Source organism: Cyclopterus lumpus, chromosome 20, assembly GCF_009769545.1.
Source record: "Cyclopterus lumpus isolate fCycLum1 chromosome 20, fCycLum1.pri, whole genome shotgun sequence".
Lineage (NCBI taxonomy): Eukaryota > Metazoa > Chordata > Actinopteri > Perciformes > Cyclopteridae > Cyclopterus > Cyclopterus lumpus.
The window spans coordinates 7,811,082-7,826,234 of NC_046985.1; the positions used below are offsets into that span (position 1 = coordinate 7,811,082).

General features: G+C 41.5%; 1 protein-coding gene across 2 annotated transcripts in view; it reads right to left on the reverse strand.

The window, feature by feature from the left end:
• Positions 1-1,893: 1,893 nt before the first annotated feature.
• plod2 (procollagen-lysine, 2-oxoglutarate 5-dioxygenase 2) overlaps positions 1,894-15,153 on the reverse strand; it is a 28,622-nt gene continuing 15,362 nt past the window's right edge. Inside the window, exons 5-20 of one of the 2 annotated variants that reach the window (XM_034560657.1) lie at positions 13,786-13,898; positions 13,631-13,694; positions 13,258-13,355; positions 12,258-12,359; positions 10,219-10,344; positions 9,987-10,108; positions 9,161-9,265; positions 8,150-8,275; positions 7,432-7,573; positions 6,629-6,691; positions 5,255-5,368; positions 4,889-4,954; positions 4,531-4,635; positions 3,140-3,286; positions 2,822-2,947; positions 1,894-2,659 (exon numbers count right to left, since the gene is read on the reverse strand). In XM_034560657.1, coding sequence (XP_034416548.1) covers positions 2,504-2,659; positions 2,822-2,947; positions 3,140-3,286; positions 4,531-4,635; positions 4,889-4,954; positions 5,255-5,368; positions 6,629-6,691; positions 7,432-7,573; positions 8,150-8,275; positions 9,161-9,265; positions 9,987-10,108; positions 10,219-10,344; positions 12,258-12,359; positions 13,258-13,355; positions 13,631-13,694; positions 13,786-13,898 — 1,775 coding nt within the window. In that variant the 3' untranslated portion in view covers positions 1,894-2,503. The remainder of the gene's footprint in view (positions 2,660-2,821; positions 2,948-3,139; positions 3,287-4,530; positions 4,636-4,888; positions 4,955-5,254; positions 5,369-6,628; positions 6,692-7,431; positions 7,574-8,149; positions 8,276-9,160; positions 9,266-9,986; positions 10,109-10,218; positions 10,345-12,257; positions 12,360-13,257; positions 13,356-13,630; positions 13,695-13,785; positions 13,899-15,153) is intronic. The other variant, XM_034560658.1, reaches the window with a different exon arrangement.

The window sequence follows — 15,153 nt, forward strand, 5'->3', positions numbered from 1 at the left end:
TTAAAATAAAGGAATTTCAGAATGAAGTTAATTGAAAGTATATATTTGTGAACCGGTCTTTATTTATGTGTTCAGTGGGAACGAATGGGTTTTGGTGCTATAAGTCACTGACAGCGTGGCAGATGATACATTGTTTGACTTTTTCCAGATTCCTTGTGGCACACACCAAGTCAGAAGCTGGTTCTATTGCTTTGGTCCTGGCCAGGTTAATAGGTGAAAACATAAGCCGGAAACGGCTCATGAATGCCTTCAAACCACGGACACCAGATGTGACCACACATCGACTGGCCTCAGGCATTTACTTTCTAAACCTCATTGCAAACTTTAAATCCTTTGTTTAGTCAGGACTCTAAGCCACAGTAATAGCTAAATCACTATCTGTCACTGGGCACCCTGCAGTCAGTGGCACACTCGCGTTTACTTTGGTAAAGGATCACATTTCTGATTCCTAGACCCAGTGAACCCAAGCATTGCTATATAAAACAGGGACTGGCCTCTTGGTGTGTTCCACTTTGACTGGACAAAAACATGCACTCCAGAGTTGAATCTTCTTATTTCAAATACCCAAAAACGCTAAAAAAATAAGAAAATGCGTTTTGACTTCCAAATACCCAGCCTGCTTTATTCTCTGTCTGTCTTTGGAAATAAACCAAGCTTAAAACATTTTCCTACCTTTTATTAAATCTATTCTTGTCATTACCTGCTAGTTTAGTAGGTATGCAGGTTTTCCTGCATGCCTGGCTGGGATCAATGTCACCTTTCAGAAGGTCTGAACACGGGGCAGACCAGGGGAAATGATGGCCACAAAGGGCTCTTTCAGCAGGAGAAAGCCTTTCCCCCATGCTGACCTAAATCTCCTCCTTCTCCTCTCTGCCTTAGCAGCTACTCAGACATGCAGCCTTCATCCAGCCTTCACAGGGAGCAGAAACGTGTGCCTGGTCAGGGAGTCGACCTCGCTGGGTAAACACATGGTCCTAAAGGGCAGGAGGGCCTAGTCTCCAGAGACTATGGGTGCTAAAAGCTAATAAGATTTGATAGGAAGGTGAGACCTTAAATTATGTTACTGATCTAAGGGTCAGATTGTATTTGGTTTCTGGGTGGTACAGAGTGAGAGGCTTGTACCTGCTAACAGTTCATCTGTTTCCAGTATTCAACAGTTGATCGGCTTTCATCAGTTTGTCCCTGTTGCTACTGGCTGATTGAAATGGTAGAAGATATAAATAAAAGAGCACCGATGCTCCCCTCTGAAAGATGTATAGGCCCTACCTTCCAAACGTACCCTCTCTGGTCTGTCTTTAGTCCCACAAGCCCCAGCTGTGTCTAAGGGGACATGTCCGTGTTTACATTGAGCCCCTAAAGTAAACTGAACTTCATCTGCACTGATGTACATCATCACACCACACCCCAAAGACTCCAGTCCGGGTCTGATTGTTTCTACATGTGACGTGTTCGGCAGAGAACAAAGCGATACACAATGAACGTCTGTCTCCAGAGCGATCTTTTCCAGACACGGCTGTTCCTTCCGGAACATCTCGAGTTATACTGTTAAAAACAGATAAAAGATTAAAAAAAACTATTGTTTGCTTTCAATGTAAAACCACTTGTGTGTTTTATAATGTCGATCATTATCAGAACAGTAAATGAAAAAAAAAATATTTTCTTTTTTTAAAGATTTTTTTATTTAATTTTGACAATAAGTTAAACAACTTGCCGAGTTTCAAAATCCATTCATACATCTCTCAGAAAAGAAATATTGCAGAAAAGTCTTCAGGAAAGCAAATGAATGTTACCAATTTCCAATAAAGAAGGAATCTTTCAAGTAAAACAGAATATTGAACTTCATTCAAACATAATTCATATTGAATTCTGCTGTCTTGTTTTTCTGGTGTGCAAAATTCCAAAATTCAATTTTTTTCCATCACAGGGGACTTATCAAACTTTAATTTCACTAAAATCACAAATGGAATCCAAACCATTTTCAGGGTATAAAAACACGTACAATCCAGCAAATATTTACTTTAATCTTGAATGCATAAACATGGAGTGTTGATGAGCACCAGTAGTCATTGAAGCATTGACATATTTTTATAGTATCAATGTCTTCTGTGACATTTGACCTGAAACACAAATATATACACAATGTCCATGCATGCTGGCATGGCACAGCTAACGGCCGGCAAAGTTATCATGACAATGTTAAAACAGTTATGTAAAAATCATGATAAGCTACAGTAAAAATAATTGCAGCTAGATTGTAGGTTTTGAATAAATGGAATAATTGGAAATGGGAGTGGCACAATTGTGTATCTGACGTGTGACTTACTTGCGTTACTTTCCTCTCCCGTCTACACTCTGTTTGACAGAGAATCCTTTTAATGCACTTATTGATTCCTTTCAAAGCTTTTGTTTTGGAAATTGCTTCAGCAAAACATGTGGCGGCACAGAACGAAACAAACAAGGCAAAGCGAGGGCAAAAGACACATTTACAGTACGATCAGATAGTTCAGGGGTCGATGAAGGAGATTGCGATGTAGCGGGTGCCGTTGGTGGTGGGCAGGCCCTCGTGGAGGTGAGTCAGTCGTCCTGGGTGCATGAAGCTCCAGCCTTTGCGCGGGGAATTCAGGGAGCAGTTGTACCGATGGAAACGGCAACCCCCGCCCTTATAGATTAGATTAATAAGATGAATGATTGTCACAATCGGTTACAGGGTTATCGAGGATATCAGGAAGATGATGTAAGTGACATGTGATGACACCCAGGTGCATTGAGGTATTGCACCATAATAAAAATGTCATGCATCTCCCAGAGTACAAGTCCTTACCTGAAAGTCTGTGTCTTTGTTATTGAGGGCGATGTTGATGGTGAAGGTGGAGGAGTCATGATGGGGTCTCAGGTACGCTTGCCTCTCAGGCGTGTATTTTACCACAAAGTTCATTATTGAGTAACCCTGTGATGAAGCGCATGATTTGAGTTAGCTGACAGTCAGTGTATCATTGATCCTATCCAATGGGCAATATGTAAGCCATTGTTCAGCCACATACTTAACATGTTCAAACAGGTTCCACTTTCTTTCATTTTAGCTTTGGAGCGAACGTTCAGTGTGTATCTTTCTTCTATTCCTCCACGCGGTCACACTGACCTTAGTGAAGTAGCCGGAGAAAACCTTTAACGTGATGGGCGATATGAACTCCCGGATGAAGTGTAGCCACTCTTTGTCGTAGCCGATTTGCCTCATATGAATGTCGTCCGTGGGCACGGTCTCATAGCCGCCGGAGATCCGCTTGTCCTGAGAATGATAGCGAAGCACGCTGCAGTGTGAACGGCGACGGAACAGACGACCCACCGTCCTCGATGTGGGCGATCACAAAGTGATGCAGATGACGACGTGTCTGTGGGCCTGTGTGTGTGTGGGCCTGTGTGTGTGTATGTGTGTTTTAACACCGCAGGCTGGACTGGTGTCTGCCTGCATGAGGCTTAATGACCCATCCACCTCAGCCGTTCCCGGAGTTAGTCAAAGTATCTGTACACATTTAGTTTCCCAGGCAAACTTTTTTTTTAAGACACATTAATTACCAATTTCAGCCTAATATAAAACAGGCCACATGAAATAGACCGCATTAACATAAAACACAACATCAGAACCATTTATATGGTTGTATTCAAATTATGGACATGGAGAGGATGGTTATAAAATTATGCATGTGCGTACAAGTCGGACCCTGAACACCACTCATGTGTCTGTGTGATATTGTGCGTGTCCTCGCAAAAATATGATATACAAAAGTAAAAAGTAGCGACGGCCCCCTACATCTGGAAAACAAAAGGCAAAGGTAGCTTGAAAGTAAGAGCTCACGCAGACATCACAGACAACAAAGACATGTCTGTTACAATAAAGTTTACAAGGCAACTTGAGGGATTCTTTCCTTTTTTCTTTCTACTGGTGTCTGGGTTGGATTAACAACACACGACCACAACGAGACATTGAAGGCGTCATCCAGTGTAATTAACAAACTCAGGCAATTTCAACGTTTTTGATGCCTGCTGAAATAAATTACAGCAAATGGATGCTGCTGGTGGTGAGAAAATGTGCCCCGCCGACAGTGTGGAACTATTGCAGGAACATAGACGGGCAACCTATTGTCACAAACCTTTGCTAGGTGTTATTTGGCACTAAAATTATTTGTTTATTTAGAGAAAATAGGTTTTAATAAAAAACAAATTAAAGCTTCAGTTAATTCATCAATTTAAACTATTTCTTCGCCATGCTAGCGACATTAGCAAGAGTACATCTTTCTACCTGTCGACCGAAAAGCTTCATTTGTCCCATATTGTTTGACATTTTATTAAACAAATAATCAAAATATAGTTAAGGTCCACTTGAAATAATCATTATAAGAGCCATAATATTATTCTACACACATTCTTGCCATTACATATATGTGTTTACACAACCACAGAAAAACCTCTAGTGTGCCTCTAGTGTGTTCACTACAGCTCTGTGTTCAGTAAAACAGAGTTCACAGTACTGACCTCATGTTTGCCTCCAGACCATGAACCGTAGTGCTCCATCTCCTCGACGATTTCATCACAGGCCTTCTCTGAGAAGACTGGGAACCAGAACACATCTGGACAAGGCTGCAATACACTCAGACACACACACACACACACACACACACACACACACACACACACACACACACACACACACAGGAAGAGACCAGTGAGAATCGACTTGAGTCACACCTGCACCTTGAGCTGCAGTGAATGTAATGTAGTACAAGCTATGTTAAAAACAGATGTGGAGATTTCAGTCCTTTTACTGTCTCAGTCTGTATCTCCAACACACACACACACACACACACACACACACACACGCACACACACACACCTCCTCCATGTAGTTCTCAGTGAAGATTTGAGTGTAGTTTTGGTGAATGTATTTCTCCTTCCAGTCCTATAAGGAGAAAAGAATTTTGGATTAGTTGCCATTCTGTTAGGACTGTCTGCTGACCTACATACCTCACAGAGTTAATCCCCTCTCCCACAGGGCAGGTCCCAGCGTGCCAAACAGAGCCGGTAAAGCCTGTCAGGAGTCTTATCATGCTGAGGTCATTACGACAAAATAGTCTCGCATCTGTGATGCTTCCATTATGGCTAATAACCTTTACAGGTGGCTGCTGTTTATCTCAGCTATTCAGAGAAAAAAATGGCTTTCTTTGCGTATGTAGAAGAATGAGAGATCATAATGACTTACCACAGGGTTTTGAAATATCTGCCACAAGTCGTTGTTATAATGAGAAATGTTATAATTGGCTGTGGAAATGAGCCTCCCGAAGTCGTGGCGGTTTGTAATGTACATGAAGACTCCCTGCAGCAAACGGGAAAAGTTCAGTCAGTTTCACAACAAGTTGAAATCTCCCCCCCCAAAAAAGATTCTAACAGATTTGTATCTAGAGAACCATAATATAGGCATGTAAAGACACGGCAGGTTATAATTATGACTTGAACGCTCGTCAAAAGTCATCACCGCATAAAAACTGACAAAGTGGTACTCTTGGCAAACTACTACTTCAAAGCTTCATTTGCCCTGAAATGCAAAAGAAAGAAAGTGTGATTCAAGTGTGTTTTAACACACTGAAATCCATTAGGTTCAACGTCGAACCAGAAGAGACACAAATACCATTTATGATCATTATCATAAATAATGATCATAAATGATTATTTATGGGTGGTGGGTGGGAGGGCTGCAAGGTGTCGGTGGGTTGGGAACAGGACAGGGTGGGGCAGTAAGGTGAGAGGAGTGGTAGAACAGGGATAGAGGGGGTGTTGGGCAGCTTGGGACAAAGCAAGTCCAGGAATGACATTTCCTCTACAGGGAAGCATGGGGAGGGTGCTGTGTTGGGGGGGGGACTCACTATCAGACTAGGCTTTGCAGGAGGAAATAAATAATGAATTATTTTGCAATATCGTGGTGTAGGTTTTGCACAAAAACATATTGTGAAAGCTGATGAAAAGTGATTTAGTTCAGATGATTTAAATGAGTGAAAAGAGACATTGTTGGAGCCTAGTCTGAGATCAGTCACTGTGTTTAGAGGGAGCAGATGGTTACTTGTGTTTCCTGGAGGGTTTGGCCTTTTGGAGTAAAGCATCAGGCGAGGGTACTTGCATGGGTATTGACTCTCCAACCTTCTTTCTCTTTCTTGATCTCCTCTTGTAAGTTATTATAAAATAACACAACAGAAAACGCTAGCTTCGATAAATATCTGACTTTGGACTTTATTAACTCATGCAAAAAAATCCACATCAATTTCCAAAGAGCTGCCAGGCATCCTGATTTATTACGTAAGGATATAGGCAGCAGCTTAGACAGATAATCAATATTACATTTCTATAAATTCCACCAATATCTCACTGCCCAATCTGAATTAATGATTAATAATGCTCATATGAATTCCAATGGAGGATACAGAAGTTAGTTTGTTACTCCTTCAATACGTGCACTTTTAAAATACTGAACATCCTCAATCAAATCAGGTAAACGTCGAGCCAACGTTCGTAATGGCTTCAAAGTGCTAACCCATTGGAAATGGATGTTTCAGAAATCAGAATAATCAAAACAGATGGAAACCTTTGGGGGCCTGAGCATATGGAATGATTCCGGAGAAGGGGAGTCTTTTTCTCTGTGACTGGTCTAAATAGAAGGAGAAGCATCATGTAAACAGGATAACATAAATTATGTTTTCAGATTACGAGACGGGGTGACAGGTGAAATATAGATATAGATATATATGTCACATACATAGCAACTCGGGAGGAGAGGAAATGCGCCTGCGTGAATAAGAAGCAAGGGTCCCTCTGAAGCTGATGTTTTCGTGGGTTAACATGGGGAGGAATGCATGCTGGGAAAAAGGCCAAGCAATCCAAAAGTACACCGAGTTTGGATCAGGCGTGGTAGTTGCTGTTTAGTATAGAGCACGGATGACATGTCAGTGATAAAACATAACACACAGATTACAAATGTAAAGAAAAAGACAAGACAAACATTGCATTGAACAGGTTGCACGGTCCGTGGTCACATGACAATAAGTGCAAGAGAAAGTGAAGGATGATGGGAGCACAGAGCAACCATCATCAGAGGAGGTTCATGCCTTGATGACAGCTAAAGACATTTCAAACCGTGTATACTTGCCAGTCTTTTCAACGTTTCCGTTGAGCTGTTGACTTTTTCAGGGTCAAGATTCTAAACTAGTAGTATGAATTGTTTCTATATGTAAATACAAAACCACATTTCCTAGTGTATATGTCCCCTACAGGGACTAAAGGCCCTAATCCTGACATGTTATTATAGATGCTACACAGTGCAGGCTACAGATTTAGAACATGTATACACTATTGAGACTATCCATTAAGATGGTGGTTGAGTGGTCTTACCATTTCTCTGACATTTCTACACAAAGCCATATCTGGGTCTAGTTTCTCCAGCACAAAGACGTTCCTCTCTTTCAGTTCATTCCTCAAAGCACTGCCCTTGACCAGGTAGACATGTGCCATGAAAGGAATGTTCCACATACCCCTAGAAACGACAAGACATGGAGAAAGGAAGTGCTTATTTTACAGTAAACCTTGCATTCTTGGCGTGCTGCAGAATATTTGTTTCTTTACGGCATTACTGAATAAACTTCTGAATATGTAGTTTATTTGGTTACAATTACAATAACCTTTCAAAGATGTCAGTGTTGTTTTCCTCCCTATTTTTGCCCCAGTTTGTGATGGCCTATCCCACCTGCACTATAGTCTGTCTTTGGGTTCATCTGCAGAGCCCAACCCTCTCCGCTCATTCACCCACAACATATTTCCAAACACATAAAGAGAGTGAGAGAGAAAAAAATAATATGACTTCAGCTTTTGTCACACTTCGGCTTTGATGACCAGTACTAAATCTCCGCTCGGGTTGATTGTGGCTTTAAAGACTATTCACTAGGTTGTTTATGGCTAAATGGATGAGCTTCAGCACAATAGGACAAGATTTATTTTAGTCGTGGACACGCTGAGATATCCAATGTGTGAACCATAACAATGCAAAGCCATTGCTCTGTGTGTGTGTGTGTGTGTGCGTGTGTGTAGCAGCCTTCTTGCACTTGTGACTTACACACGTTTTCTCTGCACAATGTCGACATAATCTTCAGAGCGAGCGTAATAACCATCCAGACTCAAGGCTCCCCAGAAGTTGGACCACAGCTTGCCGTGGCGAGTGACAAGGGGACCAATTATTTTTCTGTAGAGAAGCAGGAGGCAGAGTGGAGAGATGGTAATTCTGTCAGAGCAGATAGAAGTCAATGACATCTCACAGAGAGCCAACTACCTAATGTACTGGGTCCGGTAGTGATGCTGCATCAAGGAGATCGACCTCTCTGTGGAAAGGTATGATCACTGCCTAGTGACTAACAGATAATTGAAGTGCATAATGTAAACCAGAGTCTTAGATCATGCAGAACTGGATTAGAGTAAGGGTTTTTTTATACTATAAATCTGGTCAATTTCTTTGAATTTGCATGGCTTACAGTAACACTGGATTTTTCCACTGCTGTTCTTTTAGTCGTACAAACCCAAACCACAATGAAAGGGATTTCTTTCCGTGAAATAAACTGGGCAGACTTGAAAAAAATGGAGCCATAAATCACAGTGTTGGTTGATATGGATGCAGTACAACATACTAATGCTTTCTTTTAGTATGCATAGATTGGCGTATTCTTCCCACAATTTCAGTGCCAGCAGAGAATTCTCATGCAGTCTTTAAATATCCTGGAAGGGGTTTTACACTGCACGACTCCGAGGTCCCAATGCAATGCCAGTGCCACAATGACATGGGATGGTTTCTTAACAATCACGAGCTACAGAAGTGAAAAAGGGTTTGCCTGTTTGTTTTTTGTATAATGCAAAGTGGTATTTCACGGTTAGTGCCATAGACTCTTTCACTGTTCCCGTGTGGCCGAGTAATAACAGGAAGCCAGAGCGGCATATTTTTAAACTTTCTTTCAGTCGGCTGCAATGTTCCTTTGGTTTTGCCAATTTCAATGGTTCAACGATCACAACAACCAGGGAGGCTTGTTGAATGAGTTCCAGTGTGTTTTTTTTCTTCTTCCAGCTACCATATGATTACCTGTTCTGCTCAATAAGGAGCTTCAGTGTCTGTCTGTTGGTGAGCATCACATCTGTATCCAGGCTGAAGTAGTAGTCGCACGTGGCATCCTTACGGCAAATATCCCTAATGAGATCAAAGACACAGACACGGCACAGGAAGCAGTGATTATTCAGTCCAGGGCTGATAGCAGTTCAATGAAATACTCTGAAGTAATCACGGTCACAGTTGAAATGTATTAAATCCTAAGGATAAGATGTCATGTTGACTTGCGGAGTCAGGCTCTCCTGACTGTCTTTAGGCCTCTAGTGGATAATGTGATTTTAGCAAGATTAGAGACGGCTAATAACCCGTAGACTTCTTCATTATAGGGCTGTCCTTAACGATGCTTTCAGGCATACTGTGTCTTTGATAGGATCTCACAGACTTAATTATCATTGTGACAACAGACTAGTACTCACTATGACATTGATCAATGAGAGTGAGGGTCCCTATAGAAGGAATCAGAAGGGAAAACTGCTCTTACTTGGCTGCTGTGTTATGAAAGAACAAATCTGTGGAGCTAACTATTGCGAGAACAATATTTCTACAAAACTACATATATGTGCACAAAACATTTAGTTTGAAGAGGACACCTGGGGGCCAAAAGGGTCCTTCGCCTAAGAAACTATTTGCATTGCTGTGAAACACAAGAGGAGTGCCTTATTAAATAGAAATCATGCAAGCACCATCGAGGCTTAAAAGTCATTCCACACAAGCAAGTTTTCCTTGAGGTTACGATCAACTGGTTTCATCAGTTTGTATTTCAAACCACGGGTTATGAGAGATGATGGATTTAGAGACATACATGCCCATGTTCCTGGCCTCTCCTTGGCTCAGATTTTCTTCTGGTCCCACAACCTTGAAAGTGTTGAACACATTTCTGTTCTCTTGCCAGAACTTCTGGATGTGCTTCTCGTGGTAAACCTCCTGAGCAGGGACCCAATATTAATGTAATAGAAGCCACATATAAGGAGCCATGCAGGTTATATATATATCTAGAAGACAACCAAAAAGCAGACGCAGCTGCCTACACTTACATTGTTGTGGACAAAAATGTTGAGTTTATCTTTGGGATAATCCAGGGTCAGCAGCCGCTTGAAGAATTCAGGAAGAAATGGAGTTGGCTGCTCGATGAATACTCCAACCAACACATTTGGATACTCCTGTTTAGATAGAAGAGAGACAAATGAGTATGATTTCACACAACAGGTCTTGGCGAAGGAGCACTGTTTAACATCAATCATGGAGGATTTGACAATCTACGTCAGACAAAAGCCAACAGTGAAGTTGACACAGATGTTATCAATGACGACATTCTTCAGTGTGTCCTCTGGAAAAGGAGGGTTGCAATGGGGGCAGCTCTGGATGGCTTTATTATCTGTTTATTATAATGTGTATTAGTCTATTTTTTTAAGCTTCTCTGTGACGCAGACTCAAATACATTGAGATGTAAGTTTAGTGTCCAACTTAATCCAGATACTCATAGAACTCAAGTTACCTCCAGTAACTATTCATATTTTGTGTATCACGTGTATCTTTCATGTGAGGACAGTGAGGGGAAATAAGCTATAAAGAGAAAGACACTCAGAAGAGAGAAGGAAGAAGTTTCCCATAACAGCTGCAGCCCACACAGCCTGTCTGGCTTCCTCATCCTCTTGACCAGTTCACAGTGAAGGTCTGGGCCAGGGATGAAAAGGGATCTGAGCTGAACCGTCTAATTTGCGTGTTCCGCAATTACTGCTTCTCAGGGACAGAAAGGGGGGAACTTCGAGCACCTTGCCAATGTGAACCTAAAATGTTACGGACATACCACGGAGAGGCAGTGAAAGGAAAGGAGTGGCAAAAAGGGCAGAGGAAAAGAACGACTGAAGCATGTATTAAAGCAGACAGAAGCAACACATAGACTTTTAATAGAGCCCGAGAGACGAAATAGGGAGACGGGATCTGGCTTGCTCAGTATTGGGTAGACTAGTAACACCCTTTGCAAAGCCTGAGTTTATTCCCAAAACCAAAGGACACAAAGAACCAAGCTAAACAGCCAGTGGTCTGGGTTTAGACCACAAGAAAGGCCTGGACACAGTTAGACCAGTGTTTCCACATGACGTGATCTTACAGACGGCTCCTTCCCAAACACACAAAGTGGCACAGTGGAATGAAATTGGTCGCTAGATTGCCTATTATTGAGAAGCAGCAATTTTCTTTATTCATCATGGAAGGTCACTTCATAGAGAAACCTTTCATGTGTGCTGAGTTTGTATTGAATCAGCTCCAGTGAAACTATTTCAGCACATTTATTCATGCAGCCTACAGAATCAGAGTAAACGTTAAGGGATTCATGACTCGTCTAGAGTGAAGACCTTGATGTAATTCGATTGCAGAGACCAATTTTGTTGCACTTTTGTACCCAACTAAATTTCAGAAACAAATACGATAAGAACAGCGATAATATAATTGAATAACTGGGATCTTGTATATGCGTCAGTGGCCCGCAAAGAGAGAAGTATGTTTTCATAACAGATGCAGCGCCACACAGACAGAATCCTTGGGTAATGCCTGCCATTCATGCCTTCTATATGTCGCCAGCCTTGGCCAAACTCTGTGAGAAATTTTCAGCGTAACCACAATAACTTACTATTGTGGATAAAACCCATACTGAGAAAGCCCACTAAAAGGCCGGCTGTTCAACAGTGCCTCCCCTTTAAATGAGCCCTTCTGGAAACCCCAGAAGCCATATCCGGCACCACAGCAGTGCAGGGCTTCCTCTTCCCCAAGTAGTTTCCCTGGCACTTATGCTCTTTTAAAAGGGTCCAAAAGGACCAACGGGCACATAACCTATTATTGTTGGAAAGGGAGTGTGTGCCGCACAAACAGTCTTGGATATCTGTTGAAATATAACAAGCTGGGCTCCACTCTTACTGTCTAGACAGTCACTGATAGATGGATAGTTCATGCTGGAAGACCAGGCGATATTTCAGCCTTCCCTGTGTCCGCAGGGAGTTGGCTTAATGCACACTTTCCATAGCAGCACTTTAAAAATGGACAAAAGAGAACAGCAAATATCAAGAAAATAACATACTTTTAACTGAGACAGGTCCACAATGTCGTCATCACAGTGGCTACAGCCAAGCTCATAGTTCCATGTGTTGGGGACATAGTTTGCCAAAGAGTTCAAGTATATCTGTAAAGGAAAGATTTCAGCAGGTGAATGCCAGGTTACAGAAGATTAATGTCAGCATAAGCAAACATTTCAAAGACTTTCTGTGATTGAGCAGCATTCACCATGATGTGTAATGCCTTGGAATATTACTGTGAGTATTCAAACCTCTTCTTTTCAGAGGAACTAGATGACCGGGCAGACTTAAGACAACAAGCGATAAATGTCTCTTCTTGTGAAATTGAGACTTTACGATCTGGTCTAATTATCCCTTCTTGGTTCTCTTCATGAATTTCAACATATTGTCATAATAATTATATCTGCTCTGTAGTTCAAATGCAGCAAAGGGAGCATACAGTTCACTGCTGTTTATGAATCTCTCATAACGGAGACTCTGTGATCTACCAATTTTAAGCTTCTCTGGAAAGAATGACTCAACAGTTTGGCAGTGAAGTGAGACTTGTGAAGAGATGTGGGGGAAGGGAAAAAAGACCCTCCCCGGAATGATGATAGTATCTTACAGACATCCTGCTTTTCTGCCAGTCCATCACTCTAATTTACAGAGAGCGATAGCGAAAAGAAAATGGGGGACATATGGACATAAGCATTGTAGCCTAGCTTTGGCCAGAACACTCTCCTCCATAGAAATAATGAGCTGGATTTCATGGCCAGAATTTCTGGAAAGTATCATATGAACAGTATGTATATGTTCCTGAATGTGTGGGAATGTATGCAGTGAAATTAAATCTTTGGTAACTCATGTTCATTAGATCTAAAAGATGTGGGCCAAGACAGAAATTAGACTGCAAATGGAAAAGGAGACCCAAAGCTATTGTCCATAAGGCTGATTCACTTAAAAGTATCTATGCTGTGCCAGAGTGAGCTTCGATAGATGTGCCTGAAGGCATAACTTTTTACTCACTTTGGTGTTTCCGTTGCCATGGACAACCACTGGCAGAGAGTCGTACACTGTGTTTCTAACTCTTACGCGGTCAGTTCCAAACTTGAGCAGCACTTCATCTGCCAAAAAGAGGAACAGGAGAGATTTCAGGCCAGGTTATGAAAATGGACTTGCCACATGGGCTGAAGCTTTAAAGGTTTATTGCTTCCTATGTAAATTGCCCAGCCTACAAGTTCCCTAAAAATATCCAATCATACACAGTGCAAGAGCAAAACAACATGGTTTTAATGCTCTTGACTCACAAGAGCCAGCATACAACTGGGGTTTCAAATAATTGATTTTCACGTATTTGATATATAATATACAGTTTGGTTAAGTTTCCGTGATTTCTCACCAACGGCCCCATTCAGGTTCTGGAAGATCTGGCACTTGTGGTCCAGAGTCATATTGAGAGTTTGCTGAAAGACACAGAAATATATAGGGTATCTTAGTCATCCGAGATTATTTGGAGATATATTTTTATATTAAGCATTGACACGAGACACTTACTCGCTGTAAAGGATCCAAGTACATTTTGGTATAGAAGAGCTGGTCATCATCATTGTCATGGAGGTTCCACTGTGAAACCACTCTGTTTATGTATGGGGCGAAGCCGATAATACCTGCAAGTAATAAACAGCATGTAACACATCCAACGGTAAAGTATAGGGTTGAGAGTCGTTTACAAGACTGTTGGTGACAATTACAGTATACTGCCTGAGGGATTTTTGGCAATAATCCAAAGCACACAAGAAATGGGCCGGCACTCTCTCTTTCTCTCTTCACAGTCTGTAGATAGAAATGAGTGCAATAATGGGCAGTAAGAAAGGTGCAATCTGTAAGTTATAACTGTCTCCCAACAGTGTGTGGTGGTACAGTATCTCACACCCTCTCGAAACATTCTCATGGCTATTTCTTCTCAACTTTTCCCATCCTCTCTTTTTCCTTCTCTTGCTCAAGGACACTGACCACAGTGATAGATTGCAGGGTTTGGATATGTTGCTGGTGTGCGAAGTTTTGCATCCCATCATTAAAAAAAAAGAAGAAAAAAAAGGAAAAAATGCCGTAGACACTGTCAACAAGTCGCCGGATAGACATGACATCATCTAAATGGCGGGAAGATTAAAAAAGTTATGAGATTTTATGCAAATCATATTTTTCCGATATAATAATATATTGTTTAATTATGGTTTTAAAATCTTTTAAAAAAGAGCTGGAAAGTGCATGCCCTTTTGACGCAGTGCGATTTTTAAAAAACTTTTTTACGCTGCTCTGCTGGAGAACAGAATGGAACTTGTTTTCATGTGTCTATTTTGACCGAAGTTTCATTTATAGCTCCTGCAACTGTCTATGCTGCACCGTGATTTGTGCGAGGTCCTTTGTTACAACCAATTAAACACACTCAGCCACACACAAACACAACCCTACTGTATCTAAATTCCTTCCACGTATTACTGTCCTCGCTGTGACAAAGTAGTGTGTGTGTGTGTATAGAGGCTTTAAAACTTTCCACAATGATCACATGGGCGGTAGCCTTATGGACACAAACAAAACCTGCAATTTTATACAAACTGTGGCAAAGACAAATCCACATGTCATGTGAATGACAATGAATGCTAAAACCAGCCTGTGATCAGACAGATAGGCTCCAACACGGGAGGTCAGACCAGAATGATGACCACAGGGAAAGCAGCAATTCACTAGCAGGTTGCAGCATGTCATGTCCTATTGTTCCTTTTGTAAAAACATTTCTGCACATATTCAACTTTTTTTTCCTCATTCAGCATCTTTCATGTAGTTAGTGTCAGGGTCACATTATACCTCGAAACTTCTTTATATGAAATTCAGAAGATTGAACACTATAGAAATCTCAAAATG